General features: G+C 40.7%; 1 protein-coding gene and 1 long non-coding RNA gene across 2 annotated transcripts; one reads left to right on the forward strand and one right to left on the reverse strand.

Moving 5' to 3' along the window:
* Positions 1-1,640: 1,640 nt before the first annotated feature.
* On the forward strand, positions 1,641-14,852 carry LOC121862178 (DBH-like monooxygenase protein 1). Its single transcript, XM_042360256.1, has 17 exons — positions 1,641-1,672; positions 2,473-2,659; positions 4,997-5,104; positions 6,060-6,209; positions 6,674-6,844; positions 7,224-7,310; positions 7,554-7,749; positions 8,203-8,307; positions 8,745-8,908; positions 9,000-9,117; positions 9,307-9,431; positions 9,826-9,965; positions 11,275-11,295; positions 12,098-12,207; positions 12,378-12,523; positions 12,906-13,071; positions 14,288-14,852. The coding sequence occupies exons 1-17, from the start codon at positions 1,656-1,658 to the stop codon at positions 14,428-14,430; spliced, it is 2,154 nt and encodes a 717-aa protein (XP_042216190.1). The 5' UTR covers positions 1,641-1,655; the 3' UTR covers positions 14,431-14,852.
* A 2,744-nt stretch (positions 14,853-17,596) lies between these two features.
* Positions 17,597-19,292, reverse strand: LOC121862179. Its single transcript, XR_006088184.1, has 2 exons — positions 19,089-19,292; positions 17,597-18,724 (listed from the first exon to the last, which is right to left on the reverse strand). It is a non-coding gene; the product is annotated as an uncharacterized LOC121862179 (long non-coding RNA).
* Between the last annotated feature and the right edge of the window lie 3,047 nt (positions 19,293-22,339).

The raw sequence follows: 22,339 nt of genomic DNA on the forward strand, positions 1-22,339 counted from the left end.
GTGTGTGTGTGTAATAATAATAATAATAATTAACGGTTTATTGAAAGAGCAGCCAGAAGGCTGAAAATATACAGTTACATATTTGGGGAATGGGTTTCGAATTACAAATATTATACAAGTAACATAAGTGATACAAATAAGATATATAATAACTAGATGGGGAAAAGCTCAAACTACAGTGCATTTCAACATAGTGACAGTGCAAAGTAGTATTTACTGGGAGTGAATACACTGGTTTATCAAGTTATTGATATTTTTACAATGGTTGGGACTGGGCTGTTCTTATAGCGATCAGTTCGTGCACGTATGGGCTGGATGCGGTTGTGGTGTCGAACAGCAATTCTCGGGCTAGGGATCTCAGGTGGTAGTAGGAACCGGTGTCGAGGATGGTGTGGCTTCTTACCAAATTTACAGATGAGGTCGTGGTGATTGTTACATCATCAGACTAAAATATAGACTTACGTATTACAATATTGACGATCCGTAAAATTATTTGTCTTAACATTAACTGGAACTCTCGTGGTTCAGGTGAGAAGAAACATTCATACTTACAAATATACACACATCACCTGTATATTTATAGATACAGTGTATAGTATGTGTGTATTATAGATAGATAGATAGAAGGGAAAGTGATGTAGTACAATATTTCTCATCATCTTTAACACTAAACTAATAACCAGTTAAAACACGTCACTTTGGTTCATTAAGTTTTTATTAATATTTACACTGCTAAAAAGTCTTGTTAATATACGGTATTTACATATTTCTGTATTTTGTACAATTTTGAAATAAGTTACCTCTTATTAATGTAATGTTTTTAGTGTACAGTAATGTTGTTTACCCTTTAGTACAATTTGGATCAATAGTGTACATGTTTTGAATGTAGGAAATGTCGTGTTTATAATTGTTGTTCTGTTAATACCGTATTTTACTTCTAACATTGTATTGAGGTGCCATTAAGGTTTCTGTGTTGTGCTACTTTAATATCACGAGGTTAAATATATAAAATACCACTTTCGTTATTATTATTTTATTTCTGGCTGCGTTTTGTTGGTCTACCACCTGGGTTTTTTCGATCTGACTGATAAAGTGCTTTGCTTGTGAAATTTTGTTTCAAGTTGGGTTTAATACAGCCCCAAACCCGTTCAAGTTCGGTTTTGTTTATCCTTTGTTTTTGACTAAAAGTATTTGTTTAGTTATGAGGAGTTATACTGGTGGGCTGTTATCATCTATCACTACTCCTCCTCCTCCTCCTCCTCTTGTCTCCTTGTCTCCGAATGACTTTAGGGATTATGTCATCGTACAGATCTCTCCCAACTTTGTATTTCCGGGTTAACGTTGTTCTTCCTCTGTCACATCTTCTCTCTGGTCCTTCCTCTAGTCCTCAGTCATTCATTAAAAGAAAATTAAGTTATATACTCACGTCCTTATACTACACGGACTTAATCCCCACACACATACATACACACACAGACACACCCCCATAGCTCCAAACAGTTGCCATGACTTAAACATTCATTACTCCGTTTCACAACTTCCCTAAAACTCATCTCCTCTTTGTAACCATGACACTCCTCATTTTGGTCTCTCCGTTTTCCTTTTTCAACTTGACATCTCACTCAGTCCGCCAGGTCTTGTATAGTCAGTCCTCAATGGGGCGTCCGTCAAGGTGGGTCGCTTAACCTCCTCTGTTTCTTAGTCGATTATTTATTTTTTTCGTAAGTTTGTGCACTGGGACACTAATCATACAACGTTTTAATGTAGTTGTGATACGTTAATTACTGATTGTTTCTCTAGTTCATCTCACAGTCAGCACAGTTGGCGGGTGATATGGTAAAATGTCCCGTCATTGCCTCCGTTTGAGTTTCGTGTCCAGAGTCACCAATATTTAGCAGTGGTAGATTATTAATAAGACTGTTGAGGTTAAAACGTTAATCCCATGCTGCCGGAACCCTAAACCGTAAATAAAAAAATCTTCTTTGCTTAAATTTGACAGAATACACAAACTGACATTTCTGTTTTACATTTTATAGACAGTAAAGTTAACTTCGCCTTATAGTGTTTTGTTTTAGCAGGTGACAAAATGCACTGCTCGGCCTCTGCTTCCCACTCTGTTAATTCACTGTCAACCTCCACTTATAACTGGGCATTTAATGTGACAGACGAGTGATAAAGATCTTTGTTTACATGCCAGGTGTAAGAGACGACTAATGGCGGGGTTGGGGGAGGCGACCATCTTCCCTATATCTTTTTCCATATACTGAGGGTCGGGGGGCAGGGGTCCATAATGTATAAGAATAGAAAAAAGTAAGTTTGTTTAGAAAGAAATATGTGAAATTTATCCCTGATCTTCTACTGCATCTGTTTACACTCGCCCTGACGTACCCTACTTAATACTTACCAATGGATAAATATATTTTTTTTAATTATTTGTTTATATCTTCTTATGTATTCTTGTTATTCCTACAGTATGTTGAGCTGGGTGTGGTCAGTGTGGGTGGTGTTGTGTGGTGTGGGCGTGGGTATGGGCGTGTGGGCGGAGCCTGCTGAGGACCTGCCATCCATACCCCTACAACATCGGGTGGTGCTGGATCAGGAGGGCGCCTACTACCTGCTGTGGACGCCGAGGGAAAAGGATGTTGTGTTCGAGGTGCAGGTGAGTCTAGACTGTGATGGTGGTTTACTGGGAAAAACAAGTCGTGTTTGTTCTACTTTGACGTTGTAAATGTTTTAAAAGTGGAAATAACGATGACAACGTAAGAATAGCCGCATAGTGATAATATAGCATCCCGTGAAGATTAGGCGCCCCAGTTTCTTTCACCAGCTGAGTTGGAGTTAGGTTAACATGAACATAAGAATGGAGAGCATGGAAGTCCGTTTTAACCCTATTGCTCATATAAGCATCCAACCTATGTTTGAAGCTATTCAGTGTATTCGAGTTAATGATGATATTTGGTAACTTGTTCCATTCATCCACTACTCTGTTTCCAAACCAGTGTTTACCTATTTCGCGCCTAAATCTAAATTTGTCTAACTTAAAACCATTGTTACGAGTTCGCTCCTGGTTGGATAGTTTGAGTACCTTTGTAATGTCCCCTTTGTTTAGCCCTGACTTCCATTTATACACCTCTATCAGGTCGCCCCTCGCTCTACGTCTCTCGAGGGAGTGCAAATTAGGATGCTTTTACCTGTCTCTATACTCAAGGTTCCTAATGCCCGGGATTAGTCTTGTCATTCTCCTCTGAATTCTTTCCAAGGATTCTATATCCATTCTGTAATACGGTGACCAGAACTGAACTGCGCAATCCAGGTGTGGTCTCACAAGCGCAAGATATAGTTTTAGGACAACCTCGCTAGTCTTGTAACTAACACTCCTTTGTATGAACCCAAGTACTTTATTAGCCTTGTTAGGAGCAAAAACACATTCTTTGCTTGGCTTAAGGTTCCTACTTATCATTACTCCTAAATCTCTCTCGCAGTCGGATTTCTCTATTGCATCGTTGTTCATCTGGTATCTGGTTTCCCTGTTTACATCTCCTATACTGAGTACTTTACATTTCCCCACGTTGAATTTCACCTGCCATTTTTCAGACCATTCGAAATTTTTTTTTAGATCTTCCTGTAGTTTTGTGGAGTCCTCGTCAGATTTAATAACACGTCCTATTTTAGTGTCATCAGCAAATTTACTTATGTTGCTGTCTATGCCGATATCTATATCGTTTATGTATATAATAAATATAATGGTCCAAGTACTGAGCCTTGGGGAACTCCACTAGTGACGTTGCTCCAATGGGACTTTGTGCCGTTAATGCTCACTTGCTGTTTCCTGTCCTGTAACCACGCCCTAATCCATTTATGGATATTACCTTTGATGCCATGTGCTTCTACCTTTCTAATTAGACTTTCGTGGGGGACTCTGTCGAAGGCTTTGTTAAAGTCGAGATATACCACATCATAATTGTGCCTCTCGTCCACCGATTCGAAAACTGATGAAAAGAATGTTAATAGATTAGTTAGACATGAACGCCCGCTTGTGAAGCCATGTTGGGAATCATTGATCAACTTGTGCTTCTCCAGGTGGTTTCGAATAGAGTTTGAAATTATTGATTCTAGTAGTTTGCCTACTATTGATGTTAGCCTGATTGGGCGGTAGTTAGAGGATAGTGATCTATCCCCTTCTTGAAAATCGGTATTACATTCGCTATCTTCCAGGATTCTGGTACTACACCTGCTTTTAAGGACATGTTAAACAACTCAGCTAAGGGCATACTAAGCTCTTCCTTACATTCCTTTAATACTCTGGCAAATATCTCATCGGGACCAGGTGACTTATTAGGTTTTAGTTTGTCTATTTGCTTACTAACATCGCTACGAGTCACTACTATCTCGCTTAATTTGTTTTCTTCACTATCTCTGAATAGAGTCGGTGCCTCGGGTATCATGTTTAAATTTTCGGTGGTAAAGACAGTTGAAAAATATTTATTCAAATTATTGCTCATTTCTCCGTCATTGTCAGTGAGCTCGCCGGTATCTGACCGTATTGGTCCAATCTTTTCTCGTGTTTTAGTTTGATACATTTGGTAGAATCCCTTGGGGTTTGTCTTTGCCTCCCTTGATATCCTTACCTCATTATTCCTCTTGGCTTTCCTTATCTCAGTTTTAACCCTACTCGCCAATACCTTATAATAATCCTGGAGGTAAATTTTGCCACGATTTATCCTTCTACCTATAGCCTTCCTTTGGCCAGTGATGTTCATTAAATAATTATTTATCCATTTAGGGTCATTGTTGTCTGATCTGAGTTTTTTGTATGGTATGTTCTACCTTTATGCATTAAGTTAGGTGAAGTGAGGTGAGGTGAGGTGGTTGATCTTAAGGTAAAATAATCTGGGGTGCTTAATCATCACGTTATCAGGTAAGATGTTAATATATATGTATCCATTTGTTCATCTGTATAATTTTTCCCTGTGTGTACCTCTGTGTGGTGGTGCAGGTGGCGACACTGGGCTACGTGGGTCTCGGGTTTTCTCCCAACGGAGGCATGAAGGGAGCTGACATCCTGTTGGGCTGGGTGGACCTCCAGGGCCAGATCTACTTACATGTGAGTAAAGATAAGCGAGAGAGAGAGAAAAATATTAAAGAAGTTAGCAGTACTACACTAATAACACGTGTGCTGGCAGATAGTGCGTGTTTGTGGGGGGGAGGGTTTGTTTCTTCAGGAACAATTTAAAGTAGACAATAACCAATGTTATGTAAACCTGTGTCAGGATTTAATGTCTTAAGAGTTGAGAAAAAGAAAACCTGGGAATTAAAATGGTTTAGTTAATATTCTGATAGGTGACGTAAACGTGTATGTGAAAGATCGACACGGATACAAGCACAAATTCTTCACCTTATCACAGATCACCAACTGGGTGATACATAATGTCTCTATGTGTCTGTAATATGTAACTGAAGCATTGGTTGACTCGTAAATAAACCAGGTTTGTTTGTCTAGAGTGAATCCTGCCAGAGTTCAATGTGCATTCTCCAGTGGCATAGTGACGTACCAGGGATTATAAATATGTCAACGTGAGGACGGGTCAGGGAAGTGGGTCAAACGGATGTGCCACAGCAGGTCTCAGAACGCTGTCCAGAATTCATTGCATCTACTTTATGTTCCAACTTGTGGTGCCATGAAATTTAGTTGCTCTCTCTCTCTCTCTCTCTCTCTCTCTCTCTCTCTCTCTCTCTCTCTCCCTTTCCTCCCTCCCGCTATGCTCCCCTGCCCTCTACCCTCATAAGATGTCGATTAGGTAGAACTATTAAGGATGAAGCGAAATGCTGTAACAGCGTCATGAGGTGGACGGGTGACGCAGCATTACCTGACGAACAATTAAGTCTTCAGCTCCTGTGCATCGTGGGTAGACTCTATTTAACCTCATTCCAATGTTTCTCCATTCCTTGCTCCATCCCTCCGTCCCTCACCCGGTGTAAATTACATACCTGGATGATTAAGAGGATTTATTCATTCATGGACAGTTGGATACTTTATTCACGTGTTTTGTCTCACGTAGGACCGCCACGGAGAGGGCAACTGGCGGCCCCCTGTCGACGATACTCAGGACGTGGAGGTACTGGGAGGTTACCAGAACGACACACACACCGTCCTCAGGTTCTCACGACCATGGTACACCTGTGACGACAAACACGATCTCCCACTCTCAGTACGTATGGCTGCAGTGTTATCTGAGCACTCCCTCACCCATTTGTTATCTGAGCACTCGACATTATTATTATTAGTAGTAGTAGTAGCAGTAGTAGTAGTAGTAGTAGTAGTATCATAGGTAAAGGGAAATGTATGTTGCTTTACTGTTTCCATCACAATAAACATACTCTCTACGTACCCACATTCTACCCCTTAAACTTTAACTTAATTGTTTAACATTCAGGGTCACGTAGCTTAACATTCAGGGTCACGTGGCTTAACATTCATGGTCACGTAGCTTAACATTCAAAACCTTTTATTTTTTTTGTACTACCCTCCGTTCCCTTCCACATTACTTCATTACCCTCCACTTTCCCTCCCTCCTACACCTCTCCCTCCCCTCCCACACCCCTCCCTTCCCTCCCACATCCCCCCTACCCTCCTACTCTCTCTCCCTACTAATACTCGACCACCCCCACACAGGAAAACACCATCCGGATAATCTGGTGCTACGGATTAGAGGACCCACGTGACGCAGAGAGTGTGAGGATCCACCACCAACGGGGCACCAAAAGTCTCTACCTGAAGGAGCCCAGGTTCTCTCTCCCTACCTTCAGTGATGACGTCACCACTTGGGATATTCGCTCCTCTAATGTAAGGAAGAAAGTTTTAAAAAAATTATATAAAAAAATTAAAAAGTTCGATTATTTTGTTGTTATTTTTGTTTTTGCTTTTTGAGATAAATGGAAAAAAAATCAGAATATACTAAAGGATTTCAGGAGTTTGTGAATAAATCAATATGTATATTTATCAAAGTTTACAAGATTCTTCATACCATTAGCACCGTGACTGACTGAATAGTGACGAATATCTTGACTCTTCCCTTTAAACAGATGACGGTTTACCTCACTTCTCTAACAGGCTGAGTATCTACCTAAACTCTCCTCCAACATTGAGACAGGAAGAGAATTAGTTCTGCACCCAGTCGTCTTTGTCTGTAAACATTAAAACAAAGGAATATTTCTCCCCACAGATCAGTATACCGGGTGACATCTCTACCCTGTACTGGTGTAAGCTCTTTAAGTTTCCGCCCCTCACTCATAAGACACACATGATCGGGGTGAGTATAAGGAGGTGCGGGTGTTGAGACAGGTGTTAAGACAGGTAGGGACAGGTGTTGAGACTGGAAGCCATGTGTAGAGGCAAGTGAGGATAGGTGTGTGGGTATTATTGCAATTATATTATATGTAACAGATGCTTTAATGTGATATTATAATGTATACACACACACACCTTACATCACCTTAACAACTTTACCTTACCCTCTTTTAACCCACCTGACCACATCTGAACAACCCATCAGTACGAACCAATCATCGAGGCGAGGAACATGCAATACGTACACCACATGCTCCTGTACGGGTGTCACCTTGAGGACGCCCCGACACACTACGAGAAGTGGCTACAGGTAGACGGGTCACAATGCTATAGCAGTAATATGCCTACGTCTTGGCGCTACTGCAAAGCACCCCTCATAACCTGGGCCATCGGGTCTGAAGGTAAGTCACGTGGGTAGTGTTTAGGTGATGGGGGTCGTGCTTAGGTGGTGGGTCGTGCTTAGCTGATGGAGGTCGTGTTTAGGTGGTGGGTCGTGTTTAGGTGGTGGGTCGTGCTTAGGTGATGGGGGTCGCCAGATTTAGGATGATGGAGGGCTCTGGACTAGCTAAGGTGATAGGGGGTCATATTCAGATGGTGGGGGGTCGCGTTTAGGTGATGGTGGTCGTGTTTAGGTGATGAGGGTTGTGTTTTGGTGATGGTGGTCGTGTTTAGGTGATGAGGGTCGTGTTTAGCTGGTGGGTAATGTGTTTATTTTCCTTGAGCCGCCAGAGGTTAGATTAGATAGAGCTTAAGTCTCCGTTTTCTATGGATATTGTAATAGGATTTTCTTTCTTGAGAGGATGACGTAATATTTCTTTATAATACCACGTAATGTTTGTATTTAAATCCCCCAGGTGAGGTCTTTCCTGACCATGTCGGCTTCCCACTGGGTGAGGACCATGGAGGAGCTGATTACTTCATGCTGGAGATCCACTACGATAACCCCTCGTTAAAGCAAGGTGATTAGACCCTCTACAGTAGTACACTCCTGCTACACTCGCTTGTATTTCTGTGCCGGATGTTGTGTCTTCTATGTGTGTTTTTAAGTTGAGTTTATTTTATTTTTTTTTATTTCCGTTAAACGTTTCTTACAGCGTACTTCCAGACACCGTTAACAGAAGGAGTGAACAACTTAGTTAGACGGTGGTGTCTTAAGGTTCTCAGACCGTCGAATGTAAATTTTTTCGTTACTGGGTGTAAGAACGACTTTGGGCCAGTTATTTTGGAGCTCAAGAAGTGATGTAACATCCAAAATTATTTCAAAATACCACTTAAAACTACTCCAGTGACAGAACTTTTTCCAAAATGGCATCAAAATTACACTGAGATTCTACTGTTTTTCCTTAGTGTTAGTAAAGGTGAGAATTACCCAACATTAATAATCTTCCTCCGGCAGGTATAGTTGACGGATCTGGCCTCCGTCTCTACCACACACAGAAGCTGAGGCAGTATGACGCGGCGGTGCTGACAGTGGGCCATTACGTGACACCTGAACTTATCATCCCTCCTGGACAACATTGGGAGACCATCGGCCTCTGTTCTGACGACTGCACACGACAGGTGACGAAAAATTTTGTTTATAATGTGTGTGTGTGTGTCTTTTATATCCATCACATCACCTCAGCTTACTGAAGAGACTCCTCTCTCACAGGGTCTTCCTGAAGGTGGGGTGAAGGTGTTCCAGGCTGTCCTTCACACTCACCTGCTGGGGTCAGATATCTCGCTAAAACACATCCGCGAAGGTCGAGAGTTACCTACCAAGATCAAAGGTAAGTACAGAGTGTCCAGGGATAGATAGATAGATAAATAGATAGATAGATGGGTGGATAGACAAACAACTCGATATATATATATATATATATATATATATATATATATATATATATATATATATAGAGAGAGAGAGAGAGAGAGAGAGAGAGAGAGAGAGACTGACTTACTTGTCTCTCTCCCATCAGATATGAATTACGACTTCAACTACCAGCAAAGTCGGGTGTTGAAGGAAGAGATGACGATCCTCCCCGGTGACGCTCTCATTACCCAGTGTGGCTACGATTCTACAGCTAAAATCAAGCCTGTCTTTGTGAGTAACCCACAATATTTATGAGTAACCAAAAAATGGTTGTGAATGTGTTTGTTTGTAAGTAACTCAGAGTTTCTATGTAACTATTAAGATTTTCAGATTTGCCACCACGAAAGGGGGTGAGTTAATTGGGCACCCATTTGCATCCTGTGCAAGACGAAGCACAAAAGCGTTTGCAGCGCCCAACAGGGAAGCACGCGGAGTTCATTCTTGCCCTCGTGACTCATGCATTGAGGACGCAAGTGCATGAAGGGCCATGGCCTGGCTCTTGACATTATTAGGGACCTGCCACGCCTTGTCATAAACAGATGAACTGTGAATATTAAATCTAACCTAGCTCGTCCCCGCATGACCTAACGTTGAACTCTGACCCTATCTCTTCTCTCCACCCCAGGGCGGGTTCAGTTCAGCGGAGGAAATGTGTTTCGTGTTTCTCTCCTATTACCCACGAGTTGACCTCACTGATTGCACCTCAAGGCCACAACTACTCAAGCTACTTAATACCCTGGGAGTGAATGAATTATACTATGGCCTGTAAGTCTTGGTTTGGTGTTATTTTGTAAGTGTATTTGGGGTTTGGGGGTGTGTGTGCGTGTTGCAGTTATTATTATTATCATTTTTATTATTATTATTACTAGAACTGTATTATTAAAATATTATCACACACACACTGTAAGAACTTCAAAAGGAAAATTTTTATGGTACAGTACTTGTTATCTTTCCTGGAAATGTTTACATTTGAGGTTTATATAAGTCTTTTTGTGTGTGTGTGTGGGGGGGGGGTGCGGGGTGGCATCCTAGCAGAACTTTAGTTACTTACTCCATTTACATGTTTTTCTTGATGCATCTCATCGTGGTAAACATTGGAGTGACTAGTTCCTGTTGGCATTTGTTTATTTGCTTCAAATTCATCAAAAAGCTCTTACCTGATTACAGTTTTTATGGTTCTGTTTGCTAGTCCTAGAGTGTATTCAACGTTGTCATTGTTGGAAGCAAGCTTAGCTAAGGCATCAATTCTATCATGCCGATGTGAAAGAGGATCCACAGCAGCTTGACCCTGATACCCTCGTCAATAAGACATACCCTGTATATGCTTATGTCTGGCTTCAGAGACAAGCGAGTGACAATCTGAATTTAGGATATACAGAGCAAGTAGTGAGGATAAAGAGTCACTAATGATTAGACTGTCAGTGGCAGTGTCTTCAACAAGTTTCAGGGCAAGTTTAATTTTCAGAGAGGATGCCCAGTTACTATTATTAGCTCCATTCTTTATTACAGTACCGTTAGGCTGAGTCTGTGTGTGTGTGTGTGTAAATTGAAGCAGTTTTACTCTATGATGCTTATGTGTGGTCGTAATATGTCTTCAAGGGAGGATGTGTACTTACTATAAGTGTGTACGTAGACAAATGTACCGTATACATGTGGGTGTGTTCATATGTAAGTGTACTGTATAGTATATAATTGACTGTATTTTATGTACAGAAGCCTTCTTAATATATCTATTCCCAGTAAATACAGGAAGATGCCAAAATTACATAGCTTACCCTTGAAAAATCTTTATCTTAAGACTTTCACTGAACCATTAAATATTACATTACAGTGTATGCAATATTGTACAGTAGAGGCAAAAATACAACCACAGCATCTCTAAAGAATGTTAGACAGAGATAAACAAATATAAAAATCATTCTAATTCTACACATTCTAATTCAAATAATGCCGGTACTGATTCTAATTCTTATCAGTCTAATAACGGTAACTTAATTGTTGTTTTCTAAATAATTTCAATAATTCTTGTAGTTAATCTTTAAAAAAACTAATGTGTTATTTCTCTTCACTGCAGAGATCACATCCTCAATTTTGGGTAAGTTAGTTCTCATCAACTGTTTCTGTTCGCTAATGGCAAGTGTATCTACCCAGGTTCTCATTCCTTAACAGCCAGACATTTTTTTGTTTTTTCAGTCCCTGGTACCTAAACGTTTCTTGACTTCCTTATCTAAACGTTTCTTTACTTCCTTATCTAAACGTTTCTTGACTTCCTTATCTAAACGTTTCTTCACTTCCTTATCTAAACGTTTCTTCACTTCCTTATCTAAACGTTTCTTCACTTCCTTATCTAAACGTTTCTTCACTTCCTTATCTAAACGTTTCTTCACTTCCTTATCTAAACTTTTCTTGACTTCCTTATCTAAATGTTTCTTGACTTCCTTATCTAAACGTTTCTTGACTTCCTTATCTAAACGTTTCTTGACTTCCTTATCTAAACGTTTCTTGACTTCCTTATCTAAACGTTTCTTGACTTCATACTACCAAAAAGTTTATTTTCTTTTTAACTTAAAGTGTCGTATATTGAGCCAGGTTACAGACCATTATTATATTACTTGTAGTAGTAGTAGTAGTAGTAGTAGTAGTAGTAGTAGTGGTGGTAGTAGTAGTAGTAGTAGTAGGGTAGAAACTTTTTTAACAGAATAGCTCGGTAATAAAATGGGTGGAGAAGGTATGGCTGTAAGGGGATGTTGAAGGACATAGAAAAAGTAGTAACAGTACCTGTAGTAATAATAGTAGTGTCATCATTATTGTTATTTTTATCACTAATATCCACTTTTGTGTCAGGTTAGGTTAGGTTAGGTTAGGTATTCTGATAGCTCACTCGCTCATACCTTCAGCCCCAAGACGGTGAACAAGGAGTCGGAGAAGGTTGAGGAGTACAACCCGAGTTTTAAGAAAATCTACTTGAACAGGGCCTTCGACCGCCTCTTTGTCAAGTCCCCCGAGGGTGAGTATTGGTTGGTGGTGATCTCTGTTGTTGGTGGCCATTGGAGAGAGAGAGATGTAGAAACTATGTAAATATTAACTCACCGCGTTTACATACTTCTTTTCATAATTGCGAGATATTATCCAGTTCGCCATTACGAATAGTTTAAGTGATGTTCTTTTGCCTGACAGCGATACGCAATACCTCTGTGTCCACCATCTTGGACAACGATGCCACCTGGCGGAATAAGACGCAGTTGACGTCATTCCAGGAGGAGGTGATCTACGGCACACATACTGCAAAATGTGAAATGAAAAATGGACATAATCTACAAGGTGTAAGTTGTACGGCATTCTGTACATCGATTAATAATTACTAGTACTTCATTCTCATTCAAAGCAAGATTCGTTAATGAAGTTGATATTTGATTATTTGAATATTTTTACCTTGTTTTTTTTTCTTTTTATTTCACACATAAATATTACGAATGATGACACACTGTCGTTTTCTCATTCATATATTACTTCTGTTTTCGTACCCTATTCATTTTATTCATGGTATTGTGTAAGTCTTGTATTGTTATAATTGACTTTGATCTCTCATTCTCACAACAGCTCTTAGCTTCACTTAAAACCCATTGAAGTTATTATTAAGCTCACCTGAAACCTCTCAAAGTTAACATGGACTTGAAACCCTCATTCTCAACATTTTTTTTACAGGTATCTAATATTACCAAGTACCCGGAGTTCGTGGCCATACAACAAGTGAGTCCTCCATGTAGTCCCCTTCAGAACTCTTCAAGGGGGGTTCTTCAAGGCCAAGGAGACAGAAAACCGGAGGCTTATACCATTGACTCTTTATCACCACGTTTTCAGGTTTTCATAGGTGAGTTAAGACAGGTGGAAAACAAAAACTTAAACAGGTTGGCTTACACAGTAGTTTAATTTGAGTTCTTGTTGATTTTTTTTATTAATTCTATGATTTTTCTATTCAAAGATTCCTAGAGGTTTGAGATTTTACTTTAGATAGATAGATAGATTTTCCATTTAGAAATACAGAAGCTAAATGTCTGTGTGTGTGTGTGTGTGTGTGTGTGTGTGTGTGTGTGTGTGTGTGTGTGTGTAACCCCTGCCATGCTGTCATTACCACCTGTTTTGGCTTCATCCTTATCATCATCGCTGATGTCATCACCCTCTACGTCATCACCAACACCTGTGTTATTATCATTGCCCCTGTCAGCAACACTCTGGGAGTCGCCATCTGCGTTAACAGTAGCTGTGTCGTCATCAGGGGGGCCAAAGGGGTCATGGCCTCCCCCCTCTATTTCGGCGGAGGGGGCCAAACTATATCCCCTACCCCCAGGTGAAATTATTATTTTCTAAAAAGCATAGTTAGTAACTTTCCAGGCCCCACTGTGGCCTCGCAACTTTTCAGCACTTCAGTAGTCTTTATTTATCGGTTTGTGTCATTAAAATAAAAGATTCAGCTACTGCCAGGCCCAGTGGCATAACACATGGGGCAGAACATACAACCTTATATCAATAAAGTGAACTACTGACACGAGCTACGGTACTGCAAAATAAACACTAATGTGAGAGGTACAGTACTGGTACTATATTACTGGGATTCATTTTATAATCGTGTTCCTCATCACTCGGCGAGTTATTGTCTTACAAATTAACATGAAATATTGAACTCGTTATCAGACACAAATGAATTTATTCAATCTCTCCATTAATTATCTATGTTGAAGGACACCTGTAAGAACACTTGCCATGACCCCATACACTAATGTCTTCCTCATACTGCATTATCACACTATTTCCTTATTGGAATCATGGAAGCCTAGATCTCCTGCTGACTATTGGATACAGGTTCACTATATAGATCGTCATGAAATTAACCTAACTTCCCTCAAATGCTTTAAAAATGCCTTCCAGCTGGGGAGCTGACGCTTACTCAGACCCCCTAGGCCTTGGGTATTGCCCCCACTCTTCCTCACACCCAAAAAACTTGGGTATGTGCTACTGCTGCGTCGGGTGTGCCCCCCCCCCTCCCCCCATCAAGACTAATCACACGTCATCCTCTCCCTCGTCACCAGAGTCTGTGACGTCACAAGACCCCTTGACGGCCCATAATACGTCTATGGGGGTCGAATCCGAGAACCAGGGAGCGGGGGCAGGCCAGGCCACCCTCTGTTCTACAGTGTCTATGGTCTGCCTGTTCATATACAGCCTACAGTAACCTGATACAGGGCAGTAAGACACAAAGCAGGCCACTGTAGTGTGTGTGTCATGTGTACAGTACTGTCATCAATAATACAGTATGTACAGAGGAAACTGTATGTAGTAATGTAATAAATATATGCAGATATTGCAAATTACATACATATAAAACATGTAAATGAAGGTATATTGTAAGAGGCTTTATTTAATGTACTACCACAAAACACTATACTGTACTGTATTACTTACTAAACTTGTTAATGTAATTACAGGAGTCGGTGTGTCACTACCGATAATAATTATGTTTTAACTGTATATGGAAGCACTTATTTGGCAACACTGACTCTGTAATACTATGGGTGCAGTAATAAGGTGACCAACTTGTGTTTAATATTATCATTATAAATAAACAGGTTAGTCAACTGACTGCCTTAAGGTTTACTGGGTGTTAATTATCACGAAAATAAGGCAAGGAGGAAAATATATAAGCTACTTAATATAAAGACAGTGGCTATTCATCCGTCACCTGTTGAATAGCCTGGTAGTCTACGCAGCCGGGACTGGACGGCTACATAGACAGCCAGGCTAGATAGCCACTGCGTAATATATATTTTTAATTTTTCATGTTTTCTGTTTCTTTATTTTGTATATATTTGTGGTTTTATAAATCTATGACATTTATGGAATGATTTAAATTAGTGTCTTATCGTTAATCATATATGATACTTTTTTCCAACCCTGATTACAAGTGGAATCAGGTTATTGTTATTTATTTATCTATGAGTCTATCCTCATAGTGTAACTGTCTTCTTTCCTGGAACTGCAGTTGAGCTTTATTCTTTCGTATTAAGGACGACTGCTTTGAAACTTGGTGCTTAGGAACGATGGTTCGATATCCCCAAATTTCTGTCTCTCTCTCCTTCTCTTGAAGTAATTAGACGTTGTTTAGTTTTAAGGTCACATCGATACACTGTTCCCTATGAATGGGTACTTCGAGGATAATATCACCTATTAAATAACGCGGTTTTCGGTTCTAGTGTAGTAAGACTTGGTTCTTTTAGATGGTGTTAATATTTACCCAAAGATATGTCACTATTGGATGGTGTCTGTCCACCCAGATTTTGACAACGCGGCCGTCGTGACTTGTAATATAAGCCAAACTACGGGGACGCCATGTTTAGTATTTTATTTCGCAAACACCAGATTATTTTATTGAGTCCAGAGGGGACGCTGTACACAAGGGGTTAAAGAAGGAGCTCATATTATTCACATAATAAGTATTCTCGCAGTCAAAAATGAATACGAGTGTTGTGAACCTTGTTTAGTTTGTTGGCTTTATGACTAAGTATATCACAGACTGGGAATAGCCTATTAAGGAGTCAATTTATTTTTTATCTCTCACAGTGGGTTATGACTGGTCACTAAACATGATGTTATTCAATTAAGATTAAGGCAATCATGCAGTAAGTACGGGGTGACAAAACATTAAGAAACCTTAACTTAAGCCCATGTACACACACTTTGCTATATTCACCGACATAAATTTTCCTTTTATCTGTAAAATAAGAATTGCTATAGAGAAATGCACATTGATGGAAAATATTGCATGAATACACCTAAAATGATCATTCAGGAAGACGAATGCTTCTATGTGAGATATTTAATTAAGTTAGTCATAGATATTTTATATTTTTATGTTGAGAGAAAACGCATTACTTTACAGGTTAACTATCACAATTCTTCATAATCCTCTCCTTTCTTTTTTCTTCAGCGTTAAAACAATCGATTCCTACGTAAATGTACCTTCTTATATATTTCATAGCGTTAGATTTATACCCTGGGCTCTGAAAACTCTTGAAATTTATCCCTGACTTCGAATGATCAAATATTTGTCTTCAATAAACTTAACCCTTTACTGGGAATGTGGAGAAAATTTATAATACATCCTCTGTGAAATTACATTACTAATTTTGCTGTCATCTCTGTGTCGTAGGGATAACCAAACGTATAGAATTGTTGAGAATCCTGACCTTGGTAAATTGCACGCGGCGCCAGACAACCACAGACCACCAACAAAAAATAGCAAATGGTCGTCAGTATTAAGGGCGTTGGCTCCCCACTTACTTCTTGATGTCCTTGAGTCTGCTACCCGCCATCCCTCTCCCCAGGGCATCTGCTGCAGTAACTTAGCAACAAACTAATTGGTCTTCAATTAGAGATAATTAACCCATCCCTATTATTATTGTTGTTGTTGTTATCAGATTCTCTTTAATTCTTTTACTATATGTATGTATGTATGTGAAACTATGGGCTAGTTTCTTTACGCCATTTGCCTCTGTCTACCCAGCAGTAATTGGGAACCTGGATGTTAATTGATTTGCGGATCGCATTCTGGGGTAATGGTTAGCCAGTGCAGATGGTGAGTTGTCCGGTCTTCTCGGACTATTCCTTGACACCATGTAATGCAGCTCATTAACTTAGGGTGTGGTTGTTGTGTTGGCGACAGCTTTTACACCTTAAACAAATTCACGCCTCGGTTGCCCTTGGGCCGATCATCCTCGATTTCGAGGGGCTTCCATTATGAATGTATGTACGTACGTATGTCACTCCACACGCGTTGATTTCGTTCATCACATCTTCACACCTGCTCACGACAAATTTGGTTCTCTGGGAGCACATCTGACCGTTGTAGAACCTCCTTCATACAGAACCATTACAAATATACAATCATCCAAACATTTGTAGAACCATTAAATACTACAATTATTCATCCATACCTGTGTAATGCCATCCACGTCTATAATTCATCCATACCCTGAAAATTTGTGGTCCTTAACTCAATGGATTATAATTCCATCTATAATCGATCACTTTCAGTCTATAACCCTAACTCTCAGCTGTGTTTCCCAGTAGTCAGGAGACGTGAGTAGGGGGCGGTAGGTTTGTGGTGGGTCTTGTCTCGTGTTAAAAACTGAAATGTTATCTGTACCTGTCAGTATATGCCTGTTTCTGTATTAACTTAGTCATATATACTGTCTGTGTATATATTGACAAGTGTAATGAGGTATATCTATGTATGCTTTGTTTATAGCAATATACCAAGGTCTGTCGAAATTCTCTTGACAATGCTACTTGAATTTGTTAAGCACTAGTCGCTACAGCTGTTATAAAATCAAACACACGAGTGGATTTATTTTTTATTTTGTATATATACAGTGTCAACTTTATAAGGATTATATATAAAAATCCAATACATATTTTATAATCGCCAGAATACAAACAACAACAACCTCTGTTTGATGGTAAAAGATCTATTGTGGATCTTCGTCTATAAAAAGTAGCATCCAATGTTTAACCTAACATAAACACGTGACAGCAACAACGTATAGGTAGAATGTACATGGGGTCATCATCTCGACTTGCTGCTGGGCCGATGAAATGACATTAGTGAGGACGAATATGGGTCACAACGCTGAAGAAGAGAGGCGCTGGTGGTGACAAATTGGTTCTCTTGGAGTATTATGGATGAGGCTGATACAAGAAGGTTTTATAGGCCAAGTTTCGTGTTTGTAGGAAGTGGTGAAGAACGCTGAGGAAGAGGACGTCGTCACTTTGTTTACTTCTTGCTGGGGGACACTAGTTCAGGGGTCGATATTCCTGGACCTTGGAGCTGTGCACGAACTGTCGAGGAGGCCATTGTTCAGAGATGAAGATGATCTGAAGGCCTCACAGCTGCTGACGTGACGAAGAAGAGGTCGGCTGATTCTAGTAATCGTGGCAGGGGTTGACAAAGAGATATTACTAGTGGAGTAAACGGACGTACAGCTGAGACTAGAAGATGGGGGATTGGATCGCAAAGTTTTATGCGACTTAAGGTAAACAAGATCACTATGGAGACGGATGCGTAAAACACAACATTCACCAACTATAAGGACGATAGATACACCACCTTAAAAATGGCTCAAGGTATGCGGCGCCACCCATACGTGGCTTAAGAGAGTGAAGGACCACCCAAATAGGAGCTAGAAACACAAGAACCCACATAGCTCATTACAGGCAGGAAAGAATAGCAGGATGAGAAGAGGCTGACGTAAATATTGATGGTAGGAGGCTGGAGGAAGCTAGCAGGCGTAGTAGGGGTAGTTGTAGCACTTGACGCCAGCAGGGTTGGCGGGCTGAGGAGGATGTGCAGGCACTCGGCAGGGGTAGAAGGGATAGGTAGGGCAGTCCACGGCCGTCACACTGGCGGGTAGGTTAGATGGGTAGGCCCAAGCTACCCCAACCATCACCACCACCAGCAACATGAGAATGACCTGTAATGGAGATAAAGAGATGCTGGGAGTTATCTGTGGGCGAGAGATAGGGATTCCAAGAGATACCTGTTACAGGGGGAGAGAAAGAAAGAAAAAGAGTGATCGATCAGAATTTAGTATAAACATATTAATGCCAAAATAAGAAAGAAAACAATCACAGAGGCAGACAAGTATAGCAAGATACGGAACTGAGAATTTGGGCGGTTAGTCGAACGTTACCAAACACAGTCACAATCAACACTGAAGAGATTAGATAAAATAAACCTCATAACTCGTTTAAATTTCACTTTTCCAGCCTTACCAGGGATTGTTAATCATGGGATAAAACAATATTGACACAGAGACGCATAGAAAATTAACTTACGAGATTACGCATTGTTGTGTATCTGTAGGAATCCAAGATGTTTCTGGCGAGGTTCTGGGAGTGGCTGGTCTTATATAGTCTAGCACGTGAGGGGGGGAGGGAGGGGTAGCGTGTGGATGGGCAGGTTTTGGTAGTGTGTTAGTGTTACGTACTGTACATTGGTGGTTGTTTTTGGTTATGAGGTTGTGGTTGTGGTTGTTGTTGTTTGAGTGATGTTCATGTGGTGACGATTGTGGTGGTGGTAGTGAGTGTGTTGTAGTGTTGTTGTGATGGTGGTAGTGTATGTTGTTAATATGGTGGTGTAGTGTGTTTGTAGTGATATGGATGGTGAGACGTAAGTGCTGGTAATAGTGGCTGTTGTTGTTGTTGTTGTTGTTGTTGTGCTTATGGTGGAAAGTTGGAAATGTTAGTGGTTGTGGTAATGATGGTGATGATGGTCGTGGTGATGATGGTCGTGGTGATGATGGTTGTGGTGGTTGTGATGATGGTGATGATGGTCGGTCGTAGTGATGAAGGTAGTGGTAGTTGTGGTGATGGTGATAATGGTCGTGGTGATGATGGTTGTGGTGATGTTTTTGACGGTCGTGGTGATGATGGTTGTGGTGATGGTGATAATGATGGTGGAAATAAATTTGGTAGCAGAATAGCATGAAGTTCTAATGGTGTGAAGGTGGTAGTGGTGATGTTAAGGTGGTGGTGGTGGTGGTAGCGAGAGCACCCGAGCTCGATCCCCGAGCAGGGTAAAACTATGGACAAGTTTCTTTACGCCATTTGCCTCTGTATACCCAGCACCAATTGGCAACCTGGATGTTAATCGATTTGCTGATTGTTTTCCGGGCTAATGGTTAGCCAGTGCAGTTGACGAGTTGTCCGGTCTTCTCGGATTATTCCTTGACACTGAAGAATATAGCTCATTGTCAAGGGGGCTGTAGTTGTTGTGTTGGCGACAAGATAAGACAAGCTTCAACACCTAGGCTACCCCATGGTCGGCCAGCCATCGAACAATGGAGGCAACTCATTATCATATTTGTGGTAATGGTAATGATAGTGGTCGTAGCTGTGGTGATGATATTAGTGGTAGCTGTGGTAATGATAGCTGTTGTTGTTGTGGTGGTGGTGTCAGTATAGGCCAACAGGTACTTGTTCAGGTGATTCTAATTACGACAGGTCGCTTGTAAGACGGTGGCCAAAAACACAATCTCACTCTCCTTGTAGCCAGAGGCAAAAATCTCCCTTCAAACACCGTAATATGTGACCATGATGCCCTCCCCCATATGTCCTTCACGATCGTAGTGTACACGAATTAATTAATCTGTTTTTGGTATGATGTTCGTAAGTAATGGATCAGCGAATCGTATATTTGTAGTTTATCATAACATTAAGATTAGATTCTGAATACTGAAATATTCTTAGGACAATATTTGACTTTACTTAAGACGTAACAACACAACCATCCATCTCACTTAAGTTACGGCAAAAAGAAGACTGATAAAATGGCGTCTGATTTATACTGAGACTTTACCGCAATCAGATGGTATGTTCTCGCTTGTCCAGTTAAGGTAAAAAAAAAATATCGTTTTTTTTTTCTCGGGAGCGGGATTTTGGTTAATTTCCTAGGAATATTAAGGTTAATTTTCGTGTATAACTTATTTAACATTTAAGGTTTATTTATGTAGTTAGTTGTGTATTGTTCACTACTCTTTAACAACCTACTACTACCACCCTGTACTGTCCCACCTAGCCATCCCACCTAACCACCACCACCACGACACTACTATCTCACCTAACTACCACCAATACCACCACCATCCCCACTACACACAACCACCACCATTACCCACCTACCACACACAACCACAACAAAAAGATGACTCCCCTGGGTGTGTCCTTCAAGCTATTCAAGACACCAGCACCCCCCATCAGGAGTAACACGCCCCGGTTTCCTTAAGAATTCACAATGACAAGTTAACATTTTCCCGATAACTTGACATTAGAGACTGCATTTAATCTAAGTTTCAGTGTAAAAATAAATGTATAAATGTCTTTATTATTATTATCAACGTTAATAATATTCTCTTAGGACAGTGTTCTTTCAGGTTAGGAATGCCAGCAAAGGGACCAAGCAATGACATTATGTCCCAGAGCATAGAGCACTGACTGACCAGGAATGTTAGGGGAAGCAGGGGATGTTGGGAAGGAGGGGTAGGGAGGGAGGGAAGGAGCTGGGATGGGGAGGCAGGGGATGTGGGAAGGAGGTAGTAGGAGGTGGTAGGGATGCTGGGATGGGGACAGGATGCTGGGAGGGTAGGGAGGAGGAGGTAAGGATGCTGGGATGTAAGGGGATAGGGAGGAACGACTCAGGGAGGGCTAGGGGGGAGGAGCCAGAGAAGAGAGGAGGAGTTGACGGTAGATGAGAAGAAGGTTGGAGAAGAAAGAAATTAATGGCATAGAATAATAATAATAATATAATAATATAAAAAATATCTTTTTCACACAGGGATAGAATGAGTCCCTTGAACGAGACATCTAAAATAACTCAAATACGAAAACATTTACAAACGAAGGTTGTCTACGATCAGAAACTGTGTGTGCGACATAACCAGAATCCACTCTATCCATCAAACATGGAAACATATATACCTGTCTTCTCCACACCTCTAATTACAGAGACTAATGTAAACACAAGCTTATAACAAATCCGCATTCTTCACAGTATCAAACGAATCATTAAACCTACTTACTTACATAATCCCATTCAGCACAGGTAGTAATCTAAACGTACACACACACACCACACACACACACACACACACACACCAGAAGCCTATCAACTTCCAAGGTGTACTGTTGAAAGTTGACTATACACAAAGGTCGCCTACGATACCCGTAATATAATGGCTCGCTCTAGGGGCAAATAAAACTGGTAGTTTCTCTCTTTCATTATTGTTTTTTCTGTCTCCTTTATCGTTCTTCCTACTCACTTATATTAATAACTTTTCTTCATCCTCTTCCTCCCCTACATCATCAACAATCCTCCTCCCCCTCCTCCTCCTGCCAAGATTTTACCTTCCTCCTCCATCTCCCCTAACCCCTTCTTTCACCTTTCTTTCTCCTTTCCTCCTTCATCACCTCCTCTTTAATCCCCTTCCTCCCATCCTTCCCCCTTTTTCAACACCTTTCCTCCTTCCCCACTTCCTTACTTCCTCCACCTCTCCACTTCCCTCCTCCATCTTCCGCCATCACTCCTTACA

The sequence above is a fragment of the Homarus americanus genome, unplaced genomic scaffold (assembly GCF_018991925.1).
Source record: "Homarus americanus isolate GMGI-L3 unplaced genomic scaffold, GMGI_Hamer_2.0 scaffold25013, whole genome shotgun sequence".
NCBI lineage: Eukaryota > Metazoa > Arthropoda > Malacostraca > Decapoda > Nephropidae > Homarus > Homarus americanus.